General features: G+C 45.2%; 1 protein-coding gene across 1 annotated transcript in view; it reads right to left on the reverse strand.

Moving 5' to 3' along the window:
* Nucleotides 1-1,511: 1,511 nt before the first annotated feature.
* The window catches only part of LOC137364617 (probable G-protein coupled receptor 139), a 29,465-nt gene continuing 14,605 nt past the window's right edge, over nucleotides 1,512-16,371 (reverse strand). The window contains exon 2 of the mRNA XM_068027710.1: nucleotides 1,512-2,410. Coding sequence (XP_067883811.1) covers nucleotides 1,512-2,410 — 899 coding nt within the window. The remainder of the gene's footprint in view (nucleotides 2,411-16,371) is intronic.

The following is a 16,371-nucleotide window of genomic DNA, read 5'->3' on the forward strand; positions in this document are numbered from 1 at the left end:
TATAAAGGGTTATAAATAATTATAAAGGATTAGGAAGGATTAAAAGTGTTATACAGGATTACCACGGGGTTTAAGGGATTATTAGCTGTTAGAAAGTGCAATAAAGAGTTATGAATGATTATAGACTTCTGTCAAGAATTGTGAATGATTGTGAAGGATTATAAAGTGCTATAAATGATTGCACAGGACTAGAAACAATTGCAATGTATAATAAACTGTTATAAAGGATTATAAAGGTTTGTAAAGGGTTATAACATATAAAACATATTATGGATTACAAAATATAAATTGATATTAGATGTTATAAAGTATTTTAAAATGTTACAGTGGATTCTGAAGGGTTAAAAGTTTATAAAGGATTATAAAAAAAGAAAGAATTCTTAAAGATGATGAAGGGTTATAAACGATTCAAACGATTATAAAAATAAAAAGGGTAATAAAGATTTACAAAGGCTTCTAAGGACTTATGAAAGATTATAAAAGGCTGCAAAGGACTATAAATATTATAAAGATGAGAGATTATTATGAACTGGTAAAAAGGGTTATAAAGGATTATGCTGGTTTATCGGATTATAAAGGAGGACAAAGAGTTAGCATCAGTAAAATAGTTATTAAGCATTATAAATTGCTTTTAAGGATTATAAAGATTATAAAGTATTACAAAAGTTTATAAAGTATTATAACGGATTATCAAGGGTTCTAAAGGACCATAAAAGGTTGTAAATAATTTTAAATTGTCTGAAGGAGCGCGAAGTATTATAAAGGTATCTCAAGTTCTATAACGGATTATATAGTATTATAAAGCATTATAAAGGGCTATAATTAAGGATTATAAATGTTTATAACGTGTCATAAAATAGTTAAAATGGATATAAAGTAATATAAAGAAGAGTAAAGGACTATAAAGGATTATGCAGTTCTTAAGATCATTTGTAATGATTCTAAGAATTGTAAACGATGATAAAGTTTCGAAATTATCATAAAGATTTATAAACGGGTATGAAGTACTTAAGGCTGAATCTTCTCACCACTTGCTCTATTCTTCCTGTTGTTGCAGTTTTGGTTGTTGCCTGGTTGCTGTTGAGACTGCCGGTTGGCCGGGCCGCTGGTGACGCTTTTCAGCAACAGACTCTGCCCTCAGCGCGTTGGCGGGGTCAGCGCGGTGGACGGGGCTGCTGTTGCCGCATTCCCCCAGCATACTCTGCTCTCAGCGTAGTGAGCTGTGTCAGCGCGATGGGCGTGGTCGGCAGTCATCAGACCCTGCTCACTGTTCATTTTGCCATCAGCATGGGAACAGGCTGCACCCTGTCTCCATAACGATAAGCTGCCCGCCCCATCACCCCACCAACACCTCCCACCCAGACCCGCGCGCCCCAATGCTCTGTCACCATAGGGCCAGTTTTAGGTCCCACCCCGCTGTCATCATAGTGACAGACGCAATACGTCAGCTGCTGGAAATGTGCAATGAAATTAGATGCTGTTGGAAATAGTCAGTGATTCGCTTCCTCTCATTATTGAATGAATTTACCAATTTGAGTAAAGGGATATTTCAACACATTCTTCAGCTGCTCTCTGAACTGAGCCTGGGTCACTGCATAAATCGCAGTGTTTGTGCAGCAACTCAGGAGCTGCAGCATGTAACCCACTTGCAGCAGAAACATTGGTGGAATTACAGACCGATATCCTAAATTATACAACTGGCTCCAGATCGAAACCACCATAAATACTGCCCATAACAAAATGAAATTTGCCGAGATAACTAACAATAAAATGATCGATTTCCTTCGGCTCTGCATCTCTGGGTCTCTGCGAATCTCCCCAATGCTGTGAGCCCGGAGTCTGCTGCGTGCTCTGCTACTTACTAAAATGTGTCTCACAGTGAAAGCATTGAGAAAAAGAATCACCACAAAGGGGGCAAATGGGGTTAGAATGTGACGGAAGAGCTCGATTGTTATCCAGACCCGAGAGAACCGAATACCATCTGTAACAGAACAAAACCAAGGCATGTTCACCTTCGAATACCGACCTGTAAAAATAAAATACCAGGTGATGTTCTTTAAACAGCTCAGCACAGTCACTGTTCCCAGAACCACAGCTGCCGTTTTCTCGGTGCAATATTTACTTTTCAGCTTCTGGCAACAAATGGCCACAAATCGATCAAAGGTGAAAGTGACGGTGAACCAGACAGAACAGTCTGTGGCTGCAAACAGCAGGACTGCGTGGATATTACACACGGGGATGGACCGCAAGGAATTAAGTTGTTCCAGATAAACAATGGGAATGTGCCTCAATATCAGGTCGAAGATAATGACCAGTAGATCCGCCGCTGCCATGGCCACCAGGTAGCGAGTGACACAATTGGAGAGACCGCACTTTCGCCGAGACATGATCCCAATCGTCAGCAAGTTAACTGTGAGGAAGGGAAATAAACAGGGAAATTATACATCAGGCTGTGCGCAAAGTTGCCAGTTTGATTAAGGACTCATTGGGATTTCGATATGTGTTCCTGTGTCCAGTGATGCATTGAAGTGATCGTAACTAAACTAACAAACGGGATGGTCTGTGAAACTGAGGAAGGCAGGATAGATGAAATGATAAAAGGAAAACACTGAAATAGTCGTTTAATATTACAAAACTTGAGTATTTCTGAAAATAGAGACACATTCTCGCAGCTTTTCGGCTTAAACACACTCATAAGGACAATCCAAAAGTATATGAATGTGAGGAAAAAACAGTAACTTATTGCTATATGAGAAGAAGGTGCTGCTCAGTTGGCAAGTGAAATCTGATTGGTCGAGGCTCTGCCATGGAGAATGCATCAGTTTCCGATGACTGACCGTTAACTGCTCAGCTTTGTTTGCAATTTAAACCAGGGAGCTTGACTCTGATCAGTTGAGGCATTGCCCGGAGGAATGAGCCAACGAATGGATGTCACTCATTTTGTTTAGTTGAAACAGGAGCATTTAAGTTACGTGTTCTTTCTGCCTTCAAAGAACAGGGCTCTGTGTATTAATATATGTAGCTTCCAGTAAGTGCAAATTCGCCACACTGCGAGCCCTACTGGCAATCATGAACTGGTTGTCAGCGCAATTCTTAGTACACTGAAGATTATTTAGGCACCAGCCAGGGACCAGAGCCTGAGGGTGTGAGCAATGAGAGGCAGTCCGGGTAGGAGTGGAAGCCATAGCCCAGTAACTGAGGCTAGGAATTTGGTGAGAGCTAGTAGCCCAGTAACTGAGGTCGGTACAGCAGGGCCTAGAGCCCAGTAACCGAGGCCGGGGAGCAGCAAGTGCCAGAGCCCTGTAACCAAGGCTGGCGAACAACGGCAGCCACAGACCAGTAATAAAGGCTGGTTAGAATTGACAGCTAGAGGCCACTAACGGAGGTTGGGGAGCAGTGAAAGCCGTGGGCCAGTTAAGAGGCAGGTGTAACCATCAAAGTTGACTTCAAGAGTTTCATACCAGAATAGGGAAGAACGCCGTGCATAATGCTTAAAGGGCCACAATTCGTTAAGTGTACCCAGGAGGGCTTTTTGAACCAGCACGTAGAAAGTCCTACAAGAGAAGGTGCAGTGCTGGACCTAATCTTAGGGAATAAAGCCGGAAAAGTGGTGGCAGTGTCAGTGGGGGAGCATTTCGGGGATTTTGACGATAACTCTGTCAGATTTAATGTAGTTATGGAAAAGGACAAAGAGGGACTGGAAATTAAAGTACTGAATTGGGGGAAGGTTGCTTTCAATATGATAAACAGGATCTGGTCAGTGTGGATTGAGAGCAAGTACTAGTAGGAAAGTCTACATCAGACCAGTGGGAGTCATTCAAAAAGGAAATAGGAAGAGTTCAGTGCCAGCATGCTCCAGTAAAGATGAAGGGTAGGACCAATAAGTTCAGGGAACACTGGATGTAACGGGATATAGACGATTGTATCAGGATTTCAGATTCAGAACGCTGAACACAACGGTGACCCTAGAGGTGTATAGAAAGTATAGAGGGGTGGGTTCATGAAAAAGCACTGGTGGGCAAGATAAGTTGAGGCAGCTGATTGGTAAGTAGGAACAGGTGGGTGTTTCTAGCCTATTTTTACTACTTTCAATCGCTGAATTAAATGTAAAGGTAGGGATGTTAGATTCTGAGTGGTAGTGTATGGAGTGGAATAAGGTTCCTACCCTAATTATTACTCTGTATTAAAGGGTGTAACTAAGGAGCTTATTCTAAGGGTAAGTCAGGGCAATAGAGCTCAGCCCTGTGATATGCTCCTCCTGCGAAGGAGGGAAATCTGAGAAACTTGCCATGTCCCTGGCAACCATGTGTGCAGGAAATGTGTCGAGCTGCAGCGACTGGTTGACTGCAATGCGCACCTGGATCTGCGGATGGACTCACTGTGGAGCATACGCGATGCGGAGGCCATCGTGGATAGCACGGTCAGTGAGATGGTCACATCACAGGTAATGACGTGTCAGTGATCAAGCATTTCGTGGATAGCTCTGTAAAATTTAAGGTACTTATGGAGAAGGGGAAAGATGCACAGGAAATAAAGTAACTGAATTGGGGGAAGGCCGATTTTAATATGATCAAACAGGATCTGGCCAAAGTGGAATGGGAGAGCAACTTGTCGAAACTCTCCATAAAACTAATGCGAGTCATTCAAAGAGAAAATAGCGAGTGTTCAGACATGTATCTGCTCAGGTGAAGGGTAGGACCAACAGGTCCAGGGAACCCTGGATGTCAACGGATATAAAAGGTTGGATAAGGGAAAAAGGAGGCTTATGGCAGATTCAGAGCACTGCAAACAGCGGAGGCACTGAAGGAGTATAGGAAGTGTAGGGGTACTTAAAAGAGTAATTACGAGAGCTAAGAGGGGACATGAAAAAACACTGGTGGGCAAGATAAAGGAAAATCCTCAGTCGTTTCATAATTATGTAAAGGGCAAGAGAATTACCAGAGAAAGTGGAGAGCCCATTAGGGATCAAAGTGACAATCTGTGTGCGGATCTGCTGAGGTTTGCAATGATTACTTTTCATCAGTGTTCACTAAGGAGAAGGACGATGTAGGTGTAGAGATTAGGGAGCGGGATTGTGATATACTGGAGCATATTAGCATTGAGAGGGAGGAAATATTAGCTGTTTTAGCGGGCTTAAAAGTGAACAAATCCGCAGGCCCAGGTGAGATATATCCCAGGCTGTTATGTAAGGCAAGGGAGGAGATAGCAGGGGCTCTGACACAAATTTACCAATTCTCTCTGGTCACTGGAGAAATACCAGAGGAATGGAGGGCAGCGAATGTGGTGCCATTATTCAAGAAGGGTAGCAGGGATAAACCAGGTAATTACAGGCAGGTGTGTCTGACATCAGTGGTTGGGAATCTATTTGAAGAAATTCTGAGGGACAGGATTGCTCTCCACTTGGAGAGACAGGAATTAATCAGGGATAGTCAGAATGGTTTTGTCAGGGAGATCGTGTCTAATTAACTTGATTGAATTTTACGAGGAGGTAACTAGATGTGTAGATGAGGGTAAAATAAGTGATGTAGTCTACATGGACTTCAGTCTGGCTTTTGATAAGATCCCACATGGGAGATTGGTCAAGAAGGTAAGAGACCATGGGATCCAGGGCAATTTGGCAAATTGGATCCAAAATTAGCAAAGTGGCAGGAGGCATAGGGTAATGATCGAGAGTTGTTTATGCGAGTGGAAACATGTGACTAGTGGTGCACCGCAGGGATCCGTGCGGGCACCCTTGCTGTTTCTCCTGTGCATTAATGAATTAAACGAGAATATAGGTGGTATGATCAGTAAGTTCGTAGGTGACACGAAAATTGGTGGTGTCATAAATAGTGAGGAGGAAAGCCTTAGATTACAGGACAGTATAGATGGGCTGGTAAGATGGGCGGAGCTGTAGCAAATGGAATTTAACCCTGATGAGTATGAGATGATACATTTTGGGAGGGGTAACAAGGTAAGGGAATATACAATGGATGGTAGGACCCTTAGAAGTACAGAGGGTCAGATGGCCCTTGGTGTGCTTGTCGATAGATCACAGAAGGCAGCAGCACAGGTAGATAAGTTTGCTAGGAAGGCATATGGAATACTTGCCTTTTTAAGCAAAACATATAAGGGCAGGGATGTTATGATGGAACTGCAGAAAATGCTAGTTCGGCCACAGCTGGAGTACTGTGTACAGTTCTGGGAACCACACGATAGGAAGGCTGTGATTGCACTGAAGAGGTTGCAGAGGACATCCACCAGAATGTTGCCTGGGCCGGAGCATTTCAGCAATGAAGAGAGACTGAAAAGGCGCGGTTATTTTCCTTACAGCAGAGAAGGCTGAGGGGGATATGACTGAGGTATAGAAAATTATGAGGGGCATTGATAGGATAGATCGGAAGAAAAGTTTTTTTCTATTAGCGGAGCATCAATGACCAGGGTGCATAGATGTAAGATGAGGGGCTGGAGGTTTAGATGGGATTTTAGGATTTTCTTCCGCCAGAGGGTCATTTGAATTTGTCAGACACTGCCTGAAGGTGTAGTACAGGCAGGAACCCGCGCAGCATTTAAGAAGTACATAGAGGAGCACTTTGAACGCCAGACTCGGGGCCAAGTGGTGGAAAATGGGATTCGAATAGATAAGTATTTGATGGCCGGCACAGACACGATGGGATTAAGGACCTGGTTCTGTGCTGTATAACTCTATGACTCTATGACATCTAAGCTGTTAGTGGTGTCAGTGGCAGCTGTGTGTGGTGATTTCACATGTTCCCATTTACACCTCATCTGCACGCATCATTTGTTTATTTACTTCTCCCATTACCATTCCATTTTTCATTTCTCTATCATCAATTGGTGATATAATCTCTCCTGTTTATCACTCTATTACAGACCATGCCATTTGTACTTTCCTCCACTCCCTCCTTTCCCTGCCTGGCCTAAAATCTGTACCATCTGTCCCTCTCCCAGTTCTGACGAAGGGTCACTGACCTGAAACAATAACTATACTTCTCTCTCCACAGATGCTGTCGGACCTAAGAATATTTCCAGCATTTTCTGTTTTTATTTCAGATGCAGCATCTGCAGCATTTTGCTCTTGTATAGAAAGTTAGATATTGGACTGACTGAGAGATTCTCTCACCTGTGACAGGCAACACGGAATTCAATTATTTCAATGCAATAATTGGAAATGTGTCCACTGAAAAATCAATGAAACAAAAAATCTCAATCATTACTAAGTTAAGTGTAACCAAGGGAAATTCCCAGAAAAATAATGTATCAGGTTGGGAGTAAAAACACCAGTTTAAAGAAGTTCGGGGTATTTCTGCTGGAGACAGGATTTAAATTAAAACATCATGACAGTATTAGGAAATAGAATTTTAATAGAACAGGAATTGCAACTGGAATCAGAGAGAGGATTGAAAAATAAACAAAATAAGATTATTGAACTAAAATGCGTAATACCAGATTCACAATAAATCTGACATCTTGTAATTACAGATGAGGACAGTCACAACTTGTTTCTCAACATTGTGGTGAATGGCTGTTGTTCGGTCTGGAAAGGGTTTTTGAGTGATGTTTCCCAGGGTTCAGTACTCGGATCACGGTGGTTTCTTATGCACCAGCAGAGATCCGGAAATGCTCGTGCTGAAATGACTATCTATATTGCACTCCCTTTAACTCCCCGTCCGATTCCAATCCATCATTCCCATGCAATCAAACTCATGCCATAACATCCTAAACATTTCAGGCCTCCCATATAATCACCTCCCATTCCTCATAATACACCTTGCTCCCGTGCCATACACAACCACCTTCGTAGATCACCCATGCCATTCCCAGCCCATGCCGCCCCATTTAGTTTAACTGAGTTTAGTTTAGCTTAATTTAGAGATACAGCACTGAAAAAGGCCCTTCGGCCCACCGAGTCTGTGCCGACCATCAACCACCCATTTATACTAATCCTACACGAATTCCATATTCCTACCATATCCCCACCTGTCCCTATATTGCCCTACCACCTACCTGTACTAGTGGCAATTTATAATGGCAAATTTACCTGTCAACCTGCAAGTCTTTGGCATGTGGGAGGAAACCGGAGCACCCGGAGGAAACCCACGCAGACACAGGGAGAACCTGCAAACTCCACACAGGCAGTACCCAGAATTGAACCCGGGTCGCTGGAGCAGTGAGGCTGCGGTGCTAACCACTGCATTCTGAACTACTGTGACATCCACCCTCAACCCACCCATGCTGTCCCCTCTCCATCCTACCATGCTGTCTCCACTCCTCCCCATAATGGTGTGACACCGCTCTATCTTCATCATCAGTAGCCAGCAGTGGAAGCCATAACTCATTAACAGATGCTGGGGAGCCATTAGAGTAGAACCCGATTAACTGAGGCCATCGAGCAGAGTGCGCTGAAGGCCAGTAACTGAGGTCAATGGGTGGTAAAAGGCGGTGACCAGTAAGTGAAATTGTGGAGCAATGAGTGATGGAGCACACTATCTGAGGCCGGGGAGCACTGACAGCTGGAGCCTAGTAACCGAGGCCGGGGAGCGGTGAGCGCCAGTGGTCAGAAACCGAGGCCAGATGGTGGGGAGGTGGAAATATGAGAGCCTAAACCCAGTTATTGAGGCCGGCGGCGCGGGCGGGGACGGGTGTTGTGAAGGGGGTGCAGGAGGGTGGGTACCAATGTGAGAGCCACAACCCAGTAATTGAGGCTGGGGAGCAGTGAGAACCAGAGGCAAGTAACCAAAGCCAAGGACCAGTGCGATCATGGGGCGAGTAACCGAGGACAGGGAGCATTGACAGCCGGAGTCCAGTACAAAGGCCAAAGAGTAGCAAGAGCCATCGCTCAGTAACAGGGGCCAGGAACCTGCCAGAACGCAGAACCAAATGGTGCGCACAGCGTGCGCTGGGATACTGAGCATAGTAACCGAAGCTAGGGAGCACTGAAAGCCAGAACAAGGTAACCAAAGTGAGGGAGCAGCGAGAATCAGAGCCTGGTAACCAATACGAGAGATCAGTGTGACCCAGAGCCCAGCAACTGAGGCCAGCGAGCAATGCCAGCTGGAGCCCAGTGAACAAGACCACAGCACAGAGAGCCGGAGCCCAGTAATGGAGACCAGGGACCAGAGATGGCTGGACCAAGGTCTAGGAGGAGAGAGAAGAGTGGGGTCTCATTACCAAGGTAGGGAAGCAGCGATAACCGGCGCTCAGGAACAAAGGTCAGGAACAGGGATGGCTGGAACATATTTACGTAGACCTGGAAGCAGCGCAAATCAGAGTCCAGGAACTGTGGCTGGGGAAGAGTGAGAGCCAAGAGACAGAGCCACTTATTTTGTTTACCTGAATCAGGAGCAATGTCTGTACATGTGCTTTCTTTCTGCAAAGAACAGGGCTCTGTTTACTAATACATGCAGCTTCATGTAATTGCAAATGTACACTTCTTGGCACACTGAGGATTATTTCACAAATGCTGCCCAATTACGGAATCACATCTAATGTTGGACACTGTGTTTTAAGTTTTGCAAGCACCGCCTTGTTGGATTCGGCCTGTGCATTGCCTGTTGTGACCAGTGGAAGGGACATGTTTGATACAATGCACCAGTTTTCCATTACATTGGTATGCTTGGGAATGTCCTGATGAGTGCACGACGAACAGCTTCAACAACTGGTCTCTATTTTCAGCAATATTGAAATAGTTCAACTCACTGTTGATCATATCGACCCCTCCCCCATTTTCCTTGCAGAAACTTAGGTATTGAGGCCACTATCTGAGGCAGTGCAGCAACAGCAGGAGCCAGCATCTAGTAACAAGGGCGGGGAGCAGTGAAAGTAAGACACAAGTAACTGAGATTGTGGAGAAGTGAGAGCCAGAGCCCAATAACTGGGGTTGGGAAGCTGTGGCACCTGCAGCCTAGTAACTGAGGCCAGGGAGCATACAGGGCGGGAGCCTCGTAAACAAGGCCGGTGAGAAGTGAAAACTGGAGCCCAGTAGCCAACGTCAGGGAGCAGAGAGGGTTGGAGCCTCGTTACCAAGGCCGGGCATCAGCGAGAACAGGAGCCCAATTGCCGAGGCTAGGGAAGAGCGAGGGCCAGGAGACAGAGACCAGTAACCGAGGAGAGCCAGAAGCGAGAGCTGAGGGCAGGTCCGTAGTAATTGAGCCTGGGGAGTGGTGAGAGCCAGAACCCAATAGCTGAGGCCAGGGAACAGTGAGGTCTAGGGGTCACTGCACAGTAAGCAAGGCTGGGGTTTAACAAGCCCTGATGCCCATGAGCGGACTGGGGCATAGTGAAAGCTGGAGCCCAATAAATGAGGCCAGTGAACATCGAGAGCCAGAGGTCCATTCGCCGAGACTGGAGGTCATTGAGAGCAAGAGAACAGTTGCTGAGGCTGGTTGTAGTGAGAGCCAGAGCCCAGTAACCAATGCCAGGGAGCAGCGAGAGCTGGAGCCCGGTAAACAAAGGTGGAAGCAATGAGAGCTGGAGCCGAGGAACCAAGTCCGGGGTGCAGTGAAAGGCGGAGCCTAGAGGCCAATAATGGAGCCTGATCCCAGTTTTCGAGGCCAGGGAACAGAAAAGAAATGTCCACAAATCAATTTCAGGAAGCAGCGCGATCTGGACGCCATTAACTGAGGCTAGGAGAGCGGGAGGTAGTGGCCAGTAACCAAGGCAAGGGAACATCAAAAGCCTGAGCCCAGTATGAGAGGCCAAGAGCAGCAAAAGCTGGAGTCTGGTAACAGAAACTGGGCTACAACAAGAGGCGGAGTCTGGAGCACAACAACAGAGCGTGGGGTGCAGCGAGAGCTGGAACCCAGTAATCGATGCCAGGGGCACTAAGTTCTGGAACGCAGTTCTCCAGCCCGGGAAGCAGCAAGTGCCAAAACCAAGTAATGGAATCCAGGAAGCAAAAGGGATCTGGAGCCCAGTCACGAAAGCCGGACAGCAGTTGGAATCAGTATCCATTGCCAAGACTGGTGTGCAGTGAGAACAGGAGGGCAGTAACCGAAGAAAGGGAACAGCAAGGGCCGGTGTCCGGTAACTGAGGCCAGCTGCAGCGAAAGCCAGTGCAGTAATAAAGGCCAAAGAGTATCAAAAGCTGAAGCCCAGTAACCGAGGCCAGAAACCAGCCAGAGCCCAGAAGCCGAGGCACTGAGTCTGGAGAGCAGCAGGAAACAAGTAACATTGACCGAGGCCAAGAGCCAGCCAGAGCCCAGAATCTAAGGCTGTAAGCAGTGAGAGTCAGAGTCTAGTAACCGAGGCCGGTAACATCAGGGTTTGGAGTCCATTAACCAAGGATGGAAATTATAGTGAGATCCAGTAGCCCAGTTACTGAGGCTGGTAGTAGCAGCGCCTGGAGTCAATTAACTGAGGTCGGGGTGCAGCAAGCGCCGGAGCCCAGTAACCATGGCTGGTGAACAACGACAGCCAGAGACCAGTAACCGAGGCGAGGTAGAATCGACAGCCAGAGGCGACTGAGGCTGGGGAGCAGTGAGAACCGAGAGCCAGCAAAGAGGCAGGTGCCATCATCAAAATTGTGTTTATCAATTTCAGATCATAACATCTAATCATGTTATTGTATGGCAGCTGTTTGTGGTGATTTTACATTTTCCCACATACATCTTCTCTACACCCATCATTTGTTTCTTTGCCTATCCCATTGCCATCCCATTTTACGTTCCACTATCGTCATTTTGTGATATAATCTCTCCTGTTTTCCATTGTATTATATACCTTGTCATTGGTACTTTCCTCAACTCCTTTCTTTACCTACCTGGATTACAAACCGTCCCACCTCTCACCTCTCCCAGTTCTGACGAAGGAAACATTAATTCACTGACCTGAAACATTATTTCTTTTTCTCTGTCCACCGATGCTGTCATACTTGCTGAATATTTCCAGCCTTTTCTGTTTTTATTTCAGATTTGCAGGATCTGCAGCACTTTTCCCTTGCATAGAAAGTTAAATGTTGGACTGACTGAGAGATACCCTCACCTGTGACAGGCAGCGCGGAATTCAATTATTTTAAAGCAGTAATTGGAAATGAGCCCACTGAAAAATTAATGAAACAAATAATCTCAATCGTCACTATGATAACTGTAAACACGGGAAATTATAGGGGATCAGACATTAGGTTGGGAGCAAAAACATCAGTTTAAAGAAGTTGAGAGAGACATTTATACATTTATTAACATAGCCAATGATGGATCTAATTACTGTACCTTTGACAGTTATTTCTGCTGGACACAGGATTTAAAGTAAATCATCACGACTGTATTAGGAAATACAGTAAAAAAAAACAGCTGGAATCAGTGAATGGATTGACAAGTAAATAAAAAAAGCTATTAAAGTTAACATGAGCAATAACAGATTTATAATAAATATGACGACTGGTAAATATTAATGAGTACAGTTACAACTTCAGTACGTTTTTCGTATCAACATTGTGGTGAATGGCAGTTGCTTTTCAGACTGGAGCAAGATTTGTAGTCATGGTCCCCGGGTTCAGACCGAGTATCACTGCTGTTTCTTATCCGCGAGCAGAGATTCAGAAATGTTAGTGCTGAAATTAATATCGATATTGTAACAGCGGCCCAGTGGCGCAGTGGTTAGCACTACAGCCTCACAGCTCCAGCGACCCGTGTTCAATTCTGGGTACTACCTGTGTGGAGTTTGCAAGTTCTCCCTGTGTCTGCGTGGGTTTCCTCCGGGTGCTCTGGTTTCGTCCCACATGCCAAAGACTTGCAGGTTGATAGGTAAATTGGCCATTATTGCCATGCAATCCGTCTCATGCCATATCATCCCAAACATTTTAACATTCTCATATCATTACATGCCATTCCCCATCATACACCTTGTTCCCATGCCGTCCCCAACCACCGTCATATACTACCCATGCCATTCCCACCCCTTACCGCCCCACTCCAAACTACCATGATGTCCATCCTCAACTCACCCATGCCATCCTGTCTCCATCCTGCCATGCCGTCTCCACTCCTCCCCCACAATGGCGTCGCACCTCTTTCTCCCATCATCATCAGGACCGCTGGTGGGAGGCCAGAATACAGTAACAGAGGCTGGAGAGCCACAAGAGTTGGGATCGAGTAACTGAGGCCGATCAGCAGGAAAAGGCGAAGACCAGTAAGTGAAACTGGGGAACAATGAGAGATGGAGCACGCTATCTGAGTCCGGGAAGAAGTGAGAGTGGAAGCTGAGTAAACGAGGTTGTGTAGCAGATAAAGCTGGAGGCTGGTAACCAAAGCAAAGGAGCAGTGAGAGCCCAAGCCCATTAACCAAGGCCAGGGAGCAACGAGAGCCGGAGTCCTGTAACCGAGTCATGACAGCATTGAAGGTGCAGCCCAGTAACCGAGGCTGGGGAGCCTTGAGAGCCGGAGCCCAGCTTTTGAGGTAAGGGAGCGGTGAGAGCTGGCGACCACTAACCGAGGCTGCACAACAGTGAGAGCTGGAGCCCAGTAACCGAGGCCGGGGTGGTTGGGGTGAGGGTGGGGGAATGTGAGAGCCAGAGCCCAGTAATTGAGGCCGGGGAGCTGTGAGAGCTGGAGCGTAGTACCAAGGTCCGAGCCAAGAAAGAGCTGAATCGCAGTAACAGGGACCAGGAACCAGCCAGAGCCCAGAACTCACGGGCGTGAGCAGTGATCGCTGGTATCCGGAGCCCAGTAACCGAGGCAAAGAACAGTCAGAGCTAGAACCAGGTACCTGAGGCAAGGCAGCAGTGAAAGCCAGAGCCAGGTAACTGAGATGAGGGATCAGTGAGAGTCAGAGCCAGGTAATCGAGGCAAGGCAGTTGTGAGAGCTGAAGTCCGGAGCCATGTAATCGAGGCTTGTATAGCAGACACCTCATAGCAAATCAAGCCACTATCCAATCAGAAAAGTGCAGACAGATAGTAATGTGTTTTATTTTTACAGGTTTTATGTTTTTCATCAATACTTCTGCTAGGATACATTAGCTGACATCTCGGAAACTATCTAATCGACATAAATTGGGCTAACATACTTGTCCTCATTCAGTGATAATTGGATTAATTTTCAAAGGGGCCTAGACAGTAAAATATCCAAAGCCATCGCCATTCACTATACCTCAGTTATATACCAATACAACCAGTTACAGTAACGGAGGGAAGGATATGATAGAAAGTTAAGTAGAAACAGAAAATGCTGGAAATACTCAGTCGGTCCGGCAGCGTCTGTGGAGAGCGAAACAGTTAATGTTTTAGGTCAGTGATACATCGCCAGAACTGGCAGTGCTTTGAGATGTAATAGTTTTTCCTCCAGGCAGGGAATGGGAAAGATAAAATCATCAACATTAAGTTAAAAACAATTCAGATCGTAAAATCTGATCTCATTATTGGACGGCGGCTGTTGCTGGTGAATCGGCATTTTCCCATGTATACATCCTCTACACCCATTCTTTGTTTCTTTACTTGTCCCATTGCCAATTTACATTATAGCATCATCCGTTTTGTCGTTTAATCTCTCCTGTTTTCCACCCTATTACAGAATTTTCCGCTTATACTTTCCTTCTCTCTTTCCTTTCCCTGCCTGGTTTACAATCTGTTCCCTCTCTAGGCACTCCCAGTTCTGACGGGGGGTGGGGTCACTGACCAGAAATATTAGTTATGTTTTCTCTCTCCACAGCTACTTCCAGACCTGCTGAAAATTTCCAGAATGTTATGATTTTATAACAGATTTCCAGGTTCTGAAGCACTTTTCTTTGTATAGAAAGTTAGTTATTGGAAAGACTGAGAGATTCCTTCACCTGTGACAGGCAGCACGGAATTCAGTTATTTCAGAACAATGATTGGAAATGAGTCCACTTGAAAATCACTGAAGCAAGTAATCTCTGTAATTGCTAAGTTAACTGTAAACAGATATTGTCAGAGAAATTGTACACCAGGTAATGAGTAAAAAGATGCGTTTGAAGAAGTTGGGTGACATTTGTACATTGGTTACCAGATTCAGGGCTGCATATAATTTGTGGCAGGAATTTCCCGATGAAAAATGGGTTTGAATTAAATACTTTTTTATAGTGCGGGAGCTATATAGCGGGTCTGGCAACATCTGTGGAGAAAGGAATTGAGTTAACGTTTCAGTTCTGCGACGTCATCAGAACTGGAAACGGTTATAAATGATATCAACTTTGAGTAATTGGTGGTGGGGGAAGGGGGAAAGAAGAGCAAAAGGGACGTCTTTGATAGAGTATAGGGCAGGAAAGATGAAATGAAAGAAATATCCTGCAACAGCAGGCAAAGGGATTGGTAATAGTAAAAGATCAAGGCATGAGTCCAACATGAGTGTTAATGGCAGAATAATGAACAGCTCTGTCTGAAAGGAAAAACATGAAAAACAAGTTTAAGCCCAGCAGAATGCAAAACAAAATGGCAGTCAAGGTCGAAATCCGATTTTCTCCACGTGGTTTAAAGAAACGGCTGAAGGCACTGGGTACTGCAAAGGTTATGGGATAAGAGCAAAGTACTTCAGAAGCTGGAACACTAAAATGAGAACAGGAAGTACCAGGAATATTTAGCAGGTCTGGCAGAATCTGTGGAGGGAGAAACAGATTTAAAGCTTCAGGTCTGCGATCCTTCATCAGAACTGGCAAAATGAACAAGTGAGATGGGGAACGGGGGAAGTAGAGCAAGAAGGAAGGACTGTGATGGGACAGAGTGAGGAGAGATAAAATGGCAGATGCCATGCAACAGAATGCAAATTGAGTACTAAATAGTTGCAGTAAAAGAAAAGGCATGAGTCCAGAGAGAATGCAAAGGCAGAATATTGAATAGCTGTGCACGAAGGCAAAAACATGAAAAGTAATTTAGAGACTAGCACACGCTTAAGAAATGAATAACGTGAAAGAAGCATATATATTTATATAGATAAATTAAATAAAAGTAATAAATAATCAAAAATAATTGGGCTCATGTTCTGAAATTATTGAACTCATTATTGAGTCCAGTAGACTGTAGATTGCCTAATGAAACAATAAGGCATTGTTCCTCGAGCTTGAGCTAATGTTCATTGGAACACTGCAGCAGGCCAAGGACATACATGTGGCTATGGGAACAAGATGGAGCATTAAAACGGGAAGCTACCGGAAGCTCAGGATCATGCTTGTAGACCGAGCGGAGGTATTCTGTAAAGTGGTTACCCAACCTGTTTTTGTCTCCCAATGTAGAGGAGACCGAACTATGAGCAGCGAATGCAGTATAGTAAATTAAAAAGAATACAAGTAAATCACTGCCTCACCCGACCAACCCTGTTTGTGGACCAAAATAAGCTGTGCCCTGAGCCAAGCTGTTCCAGTACAGCTGCAACCCAGCAATGTAGAAAACTGCCTAAGTTGAGAGGAGGTGTTGCTGTAGTGGT

This window comes from Heterodontus francisci, unplaced genomic scaffold, assembly GCF_036365525.1.
Source record: "Heterodontus francisci isolate sHetFra1 unplaced genomic scaffold, sHetFra1.hap1 HAP1_SCAFFOLD_140, whole genome shotgun sequence".
Taxonomy (NCBI): Eukaryota; Metazoa; Chordata; class Chondrichthyes; order Heterodontiformes; family Heterodontidae; genus Heterodontus; species Heterodontus francisci.